The 15,554-nt window shown below is 39.4% G+C and overlaps 3 protein-coding genes across 3 annotated transcripts; 2 read left to right on the top strand and 1 right to left on the bottom strand.

The window, feature by feature from the left end:
- Positions 1-430: 430 nt before the first annotated feature.
- LOC118241257 (extracellular calcium-sensing receptor-like) lies at positions 431-4,653 on the bottom strand. Its single transcript, XM_035525646.1, has 6 exons — positions 4,430-4,653; positions 3,967-4,264; positions 2,622-3,455; positions 1,908-2,129; positions 1,420-1,543; positions 431-1,326 (listed from the first exon to the last, which is right to left on the bottom strand). Exons 1-6 carry the CDS (start codon positions 4,651-4,653, stop codon positions 431-433), a joined length of 2,598 nt encoding a protein of 865 aa, XP_035381539.1.
- Positions 4,654-6,103: 1,450 nt separating this feature from the next.
- On the top strand, positions 6,104-9,811 carry LOC113589743 (extracellular calcium-sensing receptor-like). The gene is made up of 6 exons (XM_027029533.2): positions 6,104-6,222; positions 6,433-6,721; positions 6,911-7,720; positions 7,979-8,203; positions 8,593-8,716; positions 8,907-9,811. Exons 1-6 carry the CDS (start codon positions 6,116-6,118, stop codon positions 9,809-9,811), a joined length of 2,460 nt encoding a protein of 819 aa, XP_026885334.2. The 5' UTR covers positions 6,104-6,115.
- Positions 9,812-10,909: 1,098 nt separating this feature from the next.
- On the top strand, positions 10,910-14,697 carry LOC113589744 (extracellular calcium-sensing receptor). The gene is made up of 6 exons (XM_035525569.1): positions 10,910-11,118; positions 11,482-11,770; positions 12,015-12,839; positions 12,954-13,178; positions 13,600-13,723; positions 13,805-14,697. Exons 1-6 carry the CDS (start codon positions 10,910-10,912, stop codon positions 14,695-14,697), a joined length of 2,565 nt encoding a protein of 854 aa, XP_035381462.1.
- The last annotated feature ends 857 nt before the right edge of the window (positions 14,698-15,554 follow it).

Raw genomic sequence — 15,554 nt, forward strand, 5'->3', positions numbered from 1 at the left:
TTGGCACAAAGAATTGTTCTATACATTTCTAAGTGTTGTAGGGGGTAAAATATATGACCTCATTAAAGCAATACACAGAATATATGTGTAGCATAAAAATTGGTAATAAGTGAACAGATTTCTTCTTTCAGGAGTGAAGAGTTGGACAGGAATACTCTTTAAGCCCAACTCTATTTAACATTTATGAATTGACACAAATATTAGAACAGTCTACAGTTCCTGGTCTCACTTTGCACGTCTCACAGCAGTTTGTGACTTTATCTGTCTCAATATGTGGTGGTCCTGTATAGAAATATCAGACAAAACCATTGTAGAATTATTTTTTTTTTATTGAAGTATAACATTTTTTTTTTTCCTGCAGACATAATACATACTTTTGTTATTTGTGAAACAAGGTATATGAGTTTGTTTGTGAATGCTGAATTCAGGGCTATTTTTTCATCATATTCTTTCTAATGTTTTTTTCAGGTCTCAGCAGCACAACATAACATTTTGGAGTAAATATACATAAAAGGAGACCAAAAGCAGAAGCTAATATGGCAAACACATGCACAGCAACCATGTACTTTCCACGAGTACTCACATAAACAGGGATGAAGGTTATCCACACAGCAAAAAAGATGACCATACTGAAAGTGATAAATTTTGCCTCGTTGAAATTATCTGGAAGTTTTCTGGCCAAAAAAGCTGTTAAAAAGCATGTGCAAGCCAAGAGGCCAATGTATCCCAACACAAACCAGAATCCTATCTCAGATCCCACATCACACTCTACAATTATAGTAGCACTCAGAAACTGAGTTCTATTAGCAGCAAAGGGAGGCTTGATCGTTAGCCATATGATGCAAACAAGAGCTTGAATACAAGAGCAGAATATGACACTGAATCTCTGCTTAGCGGGTCCAAACCACTTCATGACATCACTACCAGGAAGAGTGGCCCTGAAAGCCATCAGAACCACAGTGGTTTTAGCCAAGATACAAGCAATGCAGAGCGCAAAGCTGATTCCAAAGGCTGTGTATCTGATCTGACAGCGCCAATCAGTGGGCTTGCCAATGAATGTCAGACCTATCAGAAAGCACACACAAAGGAACAAGAGAAGCATGAAGCTGAGTTCCATATTGTTGCCTTGGATGACAGGTGTATTCCTATACATCACAAACACACAAAGCACTGCCACAGTCAGACAGGCTCCAATGGTCGAAACCACCCAGAGCACTATACCCAGTGGCTCCCAAAAGGACAGGTATTCCAAGACCTTAGGCAAGCATTGATCTCGGGCTTGGTTTGGCCACATTTCCCTTGAGCATCTCAAACAATCATTTGAGTCTGTGAGGAAATGGATAAAAAAACGTTGATATAATTCTGTAATGTCCAGATTTTCAGAGGACTGAGAAATGTCAAATAACCTCAGTTCAATACCTGTTTCATTGCTAATCTCTCCCTCAGCGCATGGTATGCAGTCAAAGCAGCATATGGGTTCACCCTTTCGCCTGGCCTTCCTGGAGCCTGGCAAACAACTTTGGCTGCACACTGACACCGGTGCCTAAAAACCACAGCACAGGGAGAGGGGCAGGGACTACATGGACTTCACTCTTGACATACTCAAGTGCATACAACATCCACATGAAATGAACAACCTCAAGCTTTGCAAATATTACACTTTACATATGTTATATATGCAATATGTTGGAAATAAAAGGAAGAAATGGTGAACAAGTTTGATTTAATAAATATTTCCCTGCCCTTGTGAGATTTGTTAAAAGCCTAATGTAAAATAAACAAAAAAAAACAACAAGATTATGCCATTTAAAGATAATGCCTTCTAAGGGAATCACAAATATGTAGTAAAACTGAATAACGAATAGCTGTATAAAAAATGATCTGCTGATGGATGAAATGGCACACACCTTGTTCCCACTGTGCCACATAATCACTGAATCATTTATGACTAGGTTCGTCTCATCCTTCAGTGAGGCATCATAGAAGCCCACTTTCACCAACTGAAGCGAGCCATCACTCGCAACCTGCCAGCTCATCAGGTCATAAGAGGCAATGGGATCCCCATGCTCATCGAAGCTCACATCCTCACCCAGAGTTGTAAAGTTTGCTCGTTTCATGTAGCTCAATAGCTATGGGGGAGAATAAATAGAAATATTAATGAAATGTCACATACAAGGCCTAATCCCTTCTCAAAATAGCTCTGAATGGGGAGTGTGAAAAGTTTAATGAAGGTGTTTTATGATTTAAACTGCACATAACTATTTAATAGTACAAAACCAGACATCCAAAGCACTTGTTATAACATTTTACTTATTGTATAGTACCTACAAATGGATTAAAAGGTTTTTAATTCATCTTTAGTTATGATATAATTAAGAGCACCACACATATTTTTGTATGAGTATTAGTTTTTTTGTGCATTCAATATTCAACATGTAAAGGATAAAACATTTAAATGTACTAGTTCTGTGTGTTCAATATTTATTTTCCAACATGTATAGGATATAACATGTAAATGTCAGGTAGTATTGTGCAGCATACAAATATGGAGGAAAAAAAGATAGATTGGAGTATTTAATATTGAAAACCTTAGAAACAAATTCAAAAATATATACACAAACCTGCCATGGCAGAAGGTACTTTAGGCTCCCACACGTTCCATTATGAAAGGGGCCCTGTCCTGGAACACAGGTGCTCATATCATGCAAGGCATGTGCTATAAGGTACACAGCCTTGTATACATTGTAGGACACTCTAAGCTGTGACACATCTGAATAGAGGGTGTACACATCATCCAGACTTTCCCTCCCAGTGCAGGCAACTCTGTTCAGGGCTTCCTGTCTGTGTATGTGTGTATTTAAGGATCCATTGACACGGCAGTTGAAAGTGTCCTCCCAAAATTCAGATAAAAAATGGGAGGTTTGAATGTTGGAGGTGTTCAGCAATGTGAGGTATCTATATAGGCTCGGGATTTCCCCCTTCCTAATGGCAAAACCCAGTGTCCCCTGTAATAGATCACTAAAATCACCCCACAGGGCATTTGATGTGGCCCAGGCTTCACTGGCGATCCACTGCAGATGTGTGATGTTTTGTCGTCGGCACTCTTGCAGGATGGTCTGCAGCGTTGATTCTCTAGAGAAGTTGAGTATGACTGTGGCTGTGGAGTCTCGAATAATGTTCATTAACTCCCTCAGTGCTTCTTTGGAGAGAATGACAGGGTAGAAGTGCACATATGCAGGGCACACATTATACCTGACAGACTCCTTCAGAAACAGCTGAATAGCAAATCGTGCATAATCTAAATCCACACCTATGAGCCCCACCCAGCTCCACTGGAAATAGTGGACTAGCTTTGCTAAAGCTTTAATCTGAAATTCATCACTTGGCATCGTCCGCATAAATGAGGGAAACTCTTTCTTATTGCTCAGACAGGAGCAGGATGCGAAGTAGCTTACCTAAGAGAATATACAAAAAGACAAAACCAACACTGTTAGTAAAACACTCTGTTTCATATATTGATGTATATAATGAGCTTTTATCTTTTCACACTAACATCTGATCCCACCCTAACCAACACTTTTAGTAATACACACTCTTTCATATATACTGACAAATATAAATGTTATTGCTATTTACACTGTCCATGGACAGCTGATCCCACCCTAAAAATTATTTTAAAAAACAAAACACAAGAGGAAAAATTGTCAGCAAAGAAAAGCCACCTCAGTACAAGTAAAACACAAAACAAGAGTGGACAAGAATGTTACTGATGAAGAATGGCATTACAAACTGTTCAGCCTTCACAGCAAAATCACCAGTAATAAAATAAATACTCAGTGTGTAAATCAGTGGCTAGCTTAACCACACAGCAAATCTTTGTGTCATTAACACAATAACTTTTAATTTAAAACTGATATTACTTTTAATAAAAAATTTCTTACATATCCCAATACTCTGTAGCCTTACCAAAGGTATTTGGAATGAGCCCAGAGTTCTCAGCACAGCCATGGACACACCTGAAGAAGCATCTCCCACTATGACAGGAGACGGCTGCCTGCGCACATCTGCACAGCTTGCTCCTCTTTCTTTCTCTGGCTGGCCATTGACCAGGAGCAGTGATCTCTTCACTGACACGGGTATGTCATCACAGCTGTCATGAATGTGATAGCCCAGAGACAGCTTTGGTAACAGGTCCTGCCTCTGGTTAATCTCTGCCACTGCAAAGGTCATCGTCCTCATCCACCTCAGGGCTCGAGAACTAAAGCTGCATCACATTCAGAAAATATTTGATGCATGAACTCTGTATACATCATATGGAAATGTTTCACAAAGTTTTAGTAACAATAAATGATTGTCATGTTTAAACCAAACCAATAAGTGAATATAATTTGGCACGTTTCATCTGTCACAGTACAAAACATTCACATACTCTTTGTATTCAACTGCTGCAGGTTTGCTTTGGAAAGCTCTCTCTGTTGCAACAGGGCTGGAGTGCAGGGGAAACAGACCTCCCAGAATAACATCTCCATCCTGGTAGAAACCTTGGGTGCCTTCTTCTCCCTGATAGATGCACTCATTCTTGTTTGTGGACAGACACCACATAGGCATGATCAGGAAAAGCCAGAATGTGAGCAGACATGCATGGTGTGCCATAATTGACACAGATTTACAAGCCCTAGACAGGCATATATAACTAACATGGTCAGCAGGGGATGGTCTTGACTTTTCCCAAAGAAACACGTTCACCAATGACAATGGAGGTTCCTGCTGTCAGCGATTTTATAACATAATCCATCCACTATGATTGTATGAATCTAACCAGCTTTTGCTGCCCATGCCTACCTATTAAAACTTACCTATTATAAATAATAGCCACAAACTCTTATTGAAGTATTAACTTGCCCTTCTGGAAACTTTGCCCTTAAGAAAACTAGTTTTCTGTGAATTCTGTAATCTATCAACTGTTCATCTCTATTACAGATCTTAATGAAATAATTTCAGGTAATTAGTGGAATTTCTTTTCAACAGCCTTATGAGCCTATATCTATCTATCTATCTATCTATCTATCTATCTATCTATCTATCTATCTATCTATCTATCTATCTATCTATCTATCTATCTATCTATCTATCTATCTATCTATCTATCTATCTATCTTTCTATCTATTTCTATAATTATATAAAGTAACTGGATGATTGTGAAAATAATCAAATTAGAAAAAAACATCATATGAAATCACAGTAATAAGATTTATTTGCTAAATCTGAATTTGATTCAGAATTGATTTTAGGATGTTCTTAATGGCCTTCAAATGTCGTCATGGTATTCTCCTACTGTACCACAGTGGGTTGACTGTTATGTATGTACCCAAAAGAGCTCTCAGATCTACTGACAGTAACATGCTAGTTTTACCCAGTCTCAGATCTACTGACAGTAATATAGTAGTCAAACTCACTACATGAATAAAGACAAGCAAAGCAGCCTTTTCTTAACATGAGGCTTGAGCGCTTGACAATCTTGGCACATTCAAGAGGAGGGTCAAAGCCTACCTGCTCAAAACCTAACTGAAGACTTCTGCACTTTATTTCCTAAAATTCTATATTTTATTTGTATATTCATTTATTCTGTTTAAATCTTCTGTTGTTCTTTGCTTTATATTTTATGCTTTATGTTTATATTTTTTTAACTTAATTTATATGATTCGGTTTTATTTCTATTGTTTTATCTTAGTGCCTTGAATTTGATTTTATTGATATTGTATTCTTTTGTAAAGCACTTTGTAAACCTTGTTTAAAAGTGCTATGTACACATATATAATTGCATCTAAATATATATAATCACTTTCAGACATTATATACATATATTTGCTCATTATGTATCCTACATCTTAGACTAACAATTTTGGAGGTCAGGGGTAGTCTTTCATCACCTGACTAAGAGATATAATGAGATGCATGGTGTCTATCCTATATAAAACCAGGACAGTTCTATCTTTGTGTAAAGTTGGCAGTACAATGATTTATCTCTTCCTTCCTGTGTTCCTCCTCCCCTGCAGAGGTGTACCTTTTCCACCGACATGTTCATCACAGGGAGACTTTGATCAGCCTGCATTCATGGCTCATGGAGACATCACAATCGGAGGAATTTTCCCTTTGCATTACAGAGTGGAACTACCAGCAACAGATTATACAAGCAAACCTTTGGCAGCACAGTGTCAAGGGTGAGGTCATCTAATATCCTTTCAATATAACACTGAACTTGTTTTTTAGGTTTTGTTTGTTTGTTTATTTTAACATTATCGTCCATCACTAAGTAATGATTATTTTTTACTAATTAAACAGGCATCAGTCTCTAATATAATAAAAGTAATAAAAAAAAAAACATTTATGCTGTCAATAAAGATTGAAATATTATTCTTTATATTGGCTAGGTTCGACGCCAGGGCACTTCGCTGGGCTCTGGCCATGAGGCTTGCTGTAGATGAGATTAACAACAGTGTAGACCTGCTACCCCACCATACGCTGGGCTACAGGATCTTTGACTCCTGTGCCACTCCAGTCACAGCTCAGAGGGCAGTGCTGGCTGTACTGAATGACCTGAATGTGGCTCAGAATTTGATGTGTTCTGGTGGGGAACCTGTACTTGCCATAGTTGGAGAATCTGGTTCTTCACAATCCATTGTTGTCTCTAGAACACTGCAGCCTTTCAGAATACCTATGGTAAAAAATATTTTCATCAGATGGTTTTTGCTTTTGCATTGTCCATTGGTTCAGTTATGAATGTAGTTTTTAATTTTGATTATTTCAATTATACACATATATAAAGATCTTTGTTAATAGTTGTATTCTTTTACCTTAAATATTTATCTTTATTTAAAGGATGTTTTTTGTTTGTTTGTTTTTTTACAGATAAGCTACTTTTCAACCTGCTCCTGTCTAAGTGATCGAAAACAATTCCCAACATTTTTCAGAGTAGTCCCAAGCGATGACTACCAGGTAAAAGCCATTGCTCAGCTCTTGAAGAGATTTGGCTGGACATGGATTGGCGTGGTCACTGAAGACCATGATTATGGTAGATTTGCTTTGCAAGGCCTGAAACAAGAGATAGAAAACACTGATATTTGTCTGGCCTATCACAAAATGATTCCTAAAGATTTCAAGCAAGATCAAGTCCTTGAAATTCTGAATGTGATGAGAAAGTCTACTGCAAGGGTGGTGGTTGTGTTTTCCGGTGAAGGGGAATTTTACCCTTTCTTAAAAGAATTCATGACTCAAAACATCACAGGAATCCAGTGGGTTGCCAGTGAAGCTTGGGTCACTGCCTCAATATTAGCAGAAACATATCCATTCTTAACTGGCACAATTGGATTTGCTATTCGCCAAGGCCATGTGCCAGGGCTGCAAGAGTATCTGATGATGGTAAACCCCCAGAAATACCCTTCCAACCCCCTGGTGCAGGAGCTGTGGGGGGCTCTGTATGGTTGCTCCCCCTCCCCTTCTAATGGTGGCACCCAGTTGCCCCTCTGTACGGGACAGGAGACGCTCCGCAAACAACACTCGGCCTACATGAACACCTCCAGTACTCGTGTCACTTACAATGTATATAAAGCAGTGTATGCCATTGCTCATTCCCTTCAGAGTTTCTTTCAGTGTGTACCAGGAAGTGGGCCTTTTAATAGTTCTTCATGTGGAGACATCAATGATATCTATCCATGGCAGGTAAAATATATTTTTTAAATCATTAACAAATTTAACTGATTCTTGGTCATAATTAAACAATATTACAAAATGGTAAAATCCTATTGTGTTTCTTAAATGTGATTCATCACTCAGTAAATTACAAATGACTAATTAATATTGAGTAGAACACAATCTTGCATGTGTGTATAAACATATTTACATAGACTTGTATTGAGTCGTGATGAAAAAAATAAAGTCATCTTTTTTTTTTTTGTAACCCCTCCTTTGGCATTAAAGCTGCAACATTACCTTCAGGAGGTTTCTTTTTTGGTCTCTGGTGAACACGTGAACTTTGACACCAGGGGAGACTCAGTTCCATCTTATGATCTTATAAACTGGCAGAGACAGAAAAATGGAGACATCAGCTTTATCAAAGTGGGTCTTTATGATGGAGCGAGGGATTCTGGGAAAGAACTGGTCATCCAGGATCAGGCAATCATGTGGCTTGGCAATCAGAGCAAGGCAAGGTGCTCAGACAGTGACCTGTGTTAGAGTGCCAACTGTTGATTAACAAACATAAACATATATTCAAAAAACATATATACTTACAGTGTCACTAGGAGGAAAAAAAACCTAACAATTTTGTAATAAGAAAGTCTTATTGAACTTGCTTGTTTAAGTAAGATTTCTTAAAATGCAACAAATATAAAAAAAATGTCTTTTCTTTTAACTGGTTCACATGGTTATGAAATACAACTGTACTTCTTTTGTTTGTGAAAAGCATGTTTGGTGGCTCATTAGTCCCATAATTACATTGCTATCCCATACCTTTGCTGCTCAACTGAATGTCAAATGTAGCTATTTTATTAGCTATTCAGTCAATTATTTGTCTTTTATATTTGTGAAAACAGGTGCCAGTATCCATTTGCAGTGACAGCTGCACTCTGGGATTTAGGAAGGCTGTCCGTAATGGGGAGCCTCTGTGCTGCTTTGACTGTGTACCATGTGACAGTGGCAAAATTAGCAATCAGACAGGTAAGGAAAACATGAGAAGTATAATTTATGTTTTCTCTGTTAGACATTTAAAAATAGCAATTCAAAAATTATAAAATTAAAATGACTGACAATTAGTTGTAATACATCATGTTGATAAAATGATAAAATTCTTCTAGTCTGAGTCTTTCACTTCAAGGTGAGATATTTTTCTTGTATTTTGACTTCAAAGATTCAGTAGACTGTATGGAGTGTCCTGAAGATTACTGGTCTAATGCTAATGGAACAACATGCATTCCTAAGATTGTTGAGTTCCTCTCCCAGAGGGATACAATGGGAGTTATCCTGATGGTGATAGCCATAGTAGGGTCTTGTCTTACGACCGCTGTCCTGGCAATATTCTTGCACTATCGAGGAACTCCCATAGTACGCATCAATAACTCAGAGCTGAGCTTCTTCATCCTGTTCTCCTTGACTCTGTGTTTTCTGTGTGCATTGATCTTTATTGGGGAGCCCACATCTTGGTCCTGCATGTTGCGCCACACGACTTTCAGCATCACCTTCTCCCTCTGTATCTCCTGCATCCTGGGCAAAACCTTAGTGGTCCTGGCTGCCTTCACAGCCACGCAGCCTGGAAACAATGTGATGAAATGGCTCGGGCCTGTGCAGCAGAGGATCATCATCTTTAGCTGCACACTGGTACAAATGCTGATCTGTGCTGCATGGCTCATAGCCTCCCCACCGTTCCCTTACAGAAACACACAGTATCAGCATTCCAAGATCATTCTAGACTGCAGTGTGGGATCAGACCTGGCTTTCTGGTGTGTCCTTGGCTACATTGGCCTCTTGGCGACTGTGTGTTTTGTTTTGGCCTTCCTGGCACGCAAACTACCTGGAAATTTTAATGAGGCTAAGTATATCACCTTTAGCATGCTGATATTTTGTGCTGTTTGGCTAGCCTTTGTTCCTGCCTACGTCAGCTCACCTGGTAAATTTACTACAGCCGTTGAAATATTTGCTATTTTAGCATCCAGTTTTGGCCTGCTTTTGTGTCTGTTTGCTCCAAAATGTTATATTATTTTACTCAAACCAGAAAAGAACACTAAACAGCATCTAACAGGGAAGACAACAAAATAATTTCTCTTTATTATATATTATTTCCTTCTTAATTCTTAAATAATTTGCTAATGTATTAATACCTTCAATTATGCTAAATTCTGATGATTTTGCATTACCTTAAAAGTTATTCTCTATAACTATACAATTATATGTACTATAAATCTGACGAGGGCGACATTGAGGAAGCGAGAGATGAAGTTGAACTAGCATGTTCTTTATTATCTATAATCCTTGAAGTAGTGATGACAAGTCTAGGTAGTCTCCAAGATCAGAGCAGTGTTACACCAACAGACGATCGTGGTTCTGTCCGCTAATGGACAGTGCTGTCTCTCCAAAACTGTAGGAGTATAAATAGTGTGTATGGTTAACGAGCAGTAGGTGTCTCCTGTCAGAAGGCAGGGGATTGCGAGCAGGGAAGGCAAGTGGTATGGTCCTGGTCTGGAGGAGGCATGTTCCTCCCCATAGGGGACCAGTCTACCATGACAATAAAAGGAAAGGCTAAATTTGACTCTAGATGTGCATTATGAGTAATTAACTTATTATCATATGTTGTTCTAGAACCAATATTTATTTACTCAGAATGCTGCTGTGGGACTTTTAACTAGGACAAAAAGAACAAAGTAAATAAGTCAATTTCTAAAATCTCTACTCTGGATTCCAGTTAGTTACAGAACTGATTTTAAAGGATTTACTAAATTTTAATTTAATTGCTTTTAAAGCACTACTAGTCTATTAGTGAAAGCATTAGGCGAAGAATACTTTTCTGATATTTTTGATATTTTGTAGACCCCAGCATTCAAGAACTTAACATTTACCAAACCAGGCATTTTTTACCCATAGTACCTATAGTAACTATAAACAATCATGTGCCTCTGTAATAATGCATCATCTTTAGCTTGCTTCTCAAATATATAATCATATTCAGTTTAATACTTTAATACAGTCATGTTTGATAAAATAAATACGTTTCTGACCCATAAAGACCCACTAGGATTATAAGCGTGGCTGATGTCATGTGACTGTGATATATAATGAAATGGAGGGCAGTCTAGTATAAAGCAGGTTCCCTGCCCTCTCTGCACTCACTGGAGAAAGCGTGGGTATCTGTCAGTGAGGATGACTCTTGTGCTCCTGTGGCTCCTGAGTCTGCCTCTCCCTGCCCTCAGCGAAGCTTTGGATCTTCAGTGCACCCTGCAGAATGTCTTTAACCCAGGCTTCATGGCTGATGGACATTTCGTCATTGGGGGTATTTTTCCCCTGCATTACAACCAGGAAATGCCAGACCTGAACTGCACCTACAAACCAGGCCCAGTGAAGTGCAATGGGTGAGAATACTAAAACTGCAGAAAAGCAAGTGCATTTAAATGTAATGAAGTATTCCAGGGGCACAGGTTAAGGTGTACGTTAATAGCCCTTTTTCTGGGCTTTAATTAATTAAGCCCATTCTGGGACTTCCTTTTCAGCCTGAAATTAATTAATTGTGTGTTATGAAATAATGCCTTAAAGAGTAAAGTTTATTAATATACAAGATTCTGGAGAATATAAATAATTGTGTGTTAAGAAATGAGCCCTGAATATGTAAAGATATGGAGATACTTAAGAATGCACGGTTTGGTATTGAGCCACTTACTCTCATAATGGGGTTGTGCATTTGTATATTTGTGAATGTTTGGTCTTTCCATATGCAGGTTTGATCCCAGAGCTTTCCGCTGGGCTCTGGCCATGAAGCTTGCTGTGGAGGAGATTAATAACAGTAGCAAGCTGTTACCTGGCCATACCCTGGGCTATAAAATATTTGACTCCTGTGCATACCCTTTGACAGGGCAAAGGGCAACTTTGGCTGTTCTAAATGGGCGAAATGAAGCAGACATGCCGATGTGTTCTGGTGCTGGCCCGATGGTGGCCATTATCGGTGAATCAGGTTCCGCTCAGTCTATTGTTTTATCCAGAATTTTGCGACCTTTCATGATTCCAATGGTAAGTATTGCCTGTCAGACCATGGTTAAGACAAGGATGTTTCACTGCTGCATTCCTGTCAGATGATTCACATATCCTAGAGCACCTTACTTAATTGATTCTGTGTGTGTGTTAGTGTGTATGGAAGAGTTTGTTACTTGCATTCATGTATGTGAATGACATGAATAGACATGGTAAAATATTAAATATAACTAAGTGTAAATTAATAAGTTCTGTACTTTTTGGTGTGTTATCTCCATTTTAGATCAGCTACTTCTCATCCTGTGCCTGTCTCAGTGACAGACGTGAATTCCCCACGTTCTTCAGGACCATCCCCAGTGATGCATACCAGGTTAAAGCTATCGCCAAGCTGCTGCTACACTTCAACTGGACATGGGTGGGTGTGGTGCGGGGGGACCACGCTTATGGGCACTTTGCCCTGCAGGGACTACTAAAGGAGTTGGACGGCACAAGTGTTTGCATAGCCTACCAGGAGATGATCCCCCTGCTGTACAATACCCGTAGAGCACTAGAAATCATTCATGTCATTAACAGCTCCAGTGCACGGGTGGTGGTAGTGTTCTCAGCTGAGGGGGAGCTGACACCCTTCCTGAGGGACTGTATGGAGCAGAATCTCACTGGAATCCAGTGGGTCGCCAGCGAGGCTTGGGTGACAGCCTCAGTGTTCACTGAAAGCAAATACTACCCCTTGCTAGGAGGAACCATCGGGTTTGGGATACGACAAGGCCACATCCCAGGGCTGCAAGAGTATCTGATGATGGTGAACCCCCAGAAGTACCCCTCCAACCCCCTGGTGCAGGAGCTGTGGGGGGCCCTGTATGGTTGCTCCCCCTCCCCCTCCAGCAGTTCCAGTGGTGGCACTCAACTGCCCTTTTGCACGGGGCAGGAGACACTCCACAAGCAACACTCTGCCTACATGAACACCTCCAATACTCGCATTACTTACAATGTCTACAAAGGTGTGTATGCTATCGCTCATTCCCTCCACAACCTCATGTCCTGCAAGCCTGGAAATGGCCCATTTATTAACTCCACATGTACGGATGTCACTAAAGTCTACCCATGGCAGGTGACTGTTATATCCCGTATTCTTACACTAAATAATATCAATAATAATAATTGTTATAAGCTGTTACAAAAAGTTGTACAATGTGTACATTTGATCCTATGTGTGATTTTATAGCTTCAACACTACCTCCAAGAGGTCTCATTCACCATTTCAGGAGAGAGGGTCAACTTTGACATGAAAGGCGACTCAATCCCATCATACGACCTGATTAACTGGCAGAAGGGCACGGCAGGCAATATTGAGCTAGTTAAAGCGGGCATGTATGATGAGGCTCAGGAGGCTGGGAGTGAACTGGTCGTTTATGACACGGCTCTTGCGTGGCCTGGAGACCAGAGTGAGGCAAGCGGCACTCAGAATGTAGTTCAATACATGAGATATCATCTTTTGAAGTTCTGTAGGGTCAAGTGGAGGTAAGTTGGGTAAATGCATGCAGTCCTCAGACTGGATCAGGCTATTCTGTGTGAGAAGCCAGAGACACATCTTCAAGTGTTGCACACTTTTACTTTTTACTGTCACCATTATTACTGATTCTGGGAGGCACTCCGATATATGGCACATTTCATGATCCAAAATGCTGCTCATAATGCTTTTTTGTCATGATAATAAATATATACATTAGAAGCAAAAGTAAATATGACATTTTTATTTATATCCTATTGTTCACAAAAAATTACAATTACCTGTAATTTTGGGTCTTATAGGTAGATCTTAGATAGGTAGATCTTTTCTGACCTCTGACTGTTGTGTTTTTGGGAAACAGGTGCCAGTATCCGTTTGCAGTGACAGCTGCACTCCAGGATTTAGGAAGGCTGTCCGTAATGGGGAGCCTCTGTGCTGCTTTGACTGTGTACCATGTGACAGTGGCAAAATTAGCAATCAGACAGGTCAGTGGCTATAGTCAAATTTAAAATATTACATTTTTCTGACCTATATTTAATCCTATTTTTATTGTTTATTTTTAAAAGATTCAATAGATTGCATGGCCTGTCCTGATGACTACTGGTCCAATGTTGATGGAACAGCATGTATCCCTAAGGTTGTTGAGTTCCTTTCCCATGATGCAATGGGGGTAATACTGACAGTAATTGCTGTGGTAGGGGCTTGTGTCACTTTATCTGTATTTACAGTCTTTCTGTACCACAGAAATACTCCCATAGTACGCATCAATAACTCAGAGCTGAGCTTCTTTGTCCTGTTCTCCTTGACTCTGTGTTTTCTGTGTGCATTGATCTTTATTGGGGAGCCCACATCCTGGTCCTGCATGTTGCGCCACACGACTTTCAGCATCACCTTCTCCCTCTGTATCTCCTGCATCCTGGGCAAAACCTTAGTGGTCCTGGCTGCCTTCACAGCCACGCAGCCTGGAAACAATGTGATGAAATGGCTCAGGCCTGTGCAGCAGAGGATCATCATCTTTAGCTGCACACTGGTACAAATGCTGATCTGTGCTGCATGGCTCATAGCCTCCCCACCGTTCCCTTACAGAAACACACAGTATCAGCATTCCAAGATCATTCTAGACTGCAGTGTGGGATCAGACCTGGCTTTCTGGTGTGTCCTTGGCTACATTGGCCTCTTGGCGACTGTGTGTTTTGTTTTGGCCTTCCTGGCACGCAAACTACCTGGAAATTTTAATGAGGCTAAGTATATCACCTTTAGCATGCTGATATTTTGTGCTGTTTGGCTAGCCTTTGTTCCTGCCTACGTCAGCTCACCTGGTAAATTTACTACAGCCGTTGAAATATTTGCTATTTTAGCATCCAGTTTTGGCCTGCTTTTGTGCCTATTTGCTCCAAAATGTTATATTATTTTATTAAAACCTGAGAAAAACACCAAACAGCATTTAATGGGCAAATAAAAATGATCAATTATAGAATACAGAATTATTTTTGGATGATTTGTTTTCTCTGTCAAATGCAGTAATCTATGTAACTAGTTTCAATGCAAAGTAATAAACTTTGTAATTCCTGATTCTCTTTCCCAAGCATCTAGATGACACGTGTGATTTCATACAATTACAGCAATCGTAATTATAAAAATATGAATATATGTACTTAGTATACTGTGTGCTTGCCAAACTATGTTCTCAGAAAGTAAGAGGGTAGAAACACAGATTTTGTTGTTTTTTCCTCAGTACTCCAGAACACTGGATTTGAACAAAGCTACAATCAAGTGAGGCTAAAGTATAAGAATGTCCATCTAAAAGCAAGAGTTTTTACATCTCTACTGAATTCCCTATTTTGCTATTTTATATTATTTAGGAGCATATCTAATTTGTCTTTACATTGTCATATTGAAAGGATATTTGGAAATTGGATTGACTGTGCTTTGGGTCTTGTTTAATGTTAAATACTTGATGACAGATTCTTTGCCTTCAGTTACTACCTGAAGTCTGTGACCTGTAGCAGATCCCTGTCATGAAGTTATTTCAAGTGCTTGGTCACTTTTCAGCCTTAGCTTCAGGCAAAGACTTTATAGTCTCTTCGTATAGAATGTCTCTGGTTGAAGTCAGACCGTAGACTGTATATATAAAGTACGGTACATCACACCGACTCCCACTGTGCATTTTTGAAGACACCAAGATGGCGTATTTACTGTACATGAAGCATCTTAAACACAGGTTCCATATTCAATACTTCGAGGTGAGATATTTAATAATTGCCTATTATTTTTCTGTTAGCTATTTACAGGATATCACTTACATTATTTAATTTA

The sequence above is a fragment of the Electrophorus electricus genome, chromosome 4, assembly GCF_013358815.1.
Source record: "Electrophorus electricus isolate fEleEle1 chromosome 4, fEleEle1.pri, whole genome shotgun sequence".
NCBI lineage: Eukaryota > Metazoa > Chordata > Actinopteri > Gymnotiformes > Gymnotidae > Electrophorus > Electrophorus electricus.

Excerpts from the sequence above, each read along its gene's own strand:
- LOC113589744 (XM_035525569.1), top strand. The coding sequence starts at position 10,910 with ATGACTCTTGTGCTCCTGTGGCTCCTGAGTCTGCCTCTCCCTGCCCTC. Across the intron at positions 11,119-11,481 it reads GGCCCAGTGAAGTGCAATGG|GTTTGATCCCAGAGCTTTCC; the intron begins GTGAGAATACTA and ends TTCCATATGCAG. Across the intron at positions 13,179-13,599 it reads GGCCTGGAGACCAGAGTGAG|GTGCCAGTATCCGTTTGCAG; the intron begins GCAAGCGGCACT and ends TTTGGGAAACAG.
- LOC113589743 (XM_027029533.2), top strand. The coding sequence starts at position 6,116 with ATGGCTCATGGAGACATCACAATCGGAGGAATTTTCCCTTTGCATTAC. Across the intron at positions 7,721-7,978 it reads ATGATATCTATCCATGGCAG|CTGCAACATTACCTTCAGGA; the intron begins GTAAAATATATT and ends TTGGCATTAAAG. Across the intron at positions 8,717-8,906 it reads CAAAATTAGCAATCAGACAG|ATTCAGTAGACTGTATGGAG; the intron begins GTAAGGAAAACA and ends TTGACTTCAAAG.
- LOC118241257 (XM_035525646.1), bottom strand. The coding sequence starts at position 4,653 with ATGGCACACCATGCATGTCTGCTCACATTCTGGCTTTTCCTGATCATG. Across the intron at positions 2,130-2,621 it reads AGTACCTTCTGCCATGGCAG|CTATTGAGCTACATGAAACG; the intron begins GTTTGTGTATAT and ends TCTCCCCCATAG. Across the intron at positions 1,544-1,907 it reads TGTGGCACAGTGGGAACAAG|GCACCGGTGTCAGTGTGCAG; the intron begins GTGTGTGCCATT and ends TGTGGTTTTTAG.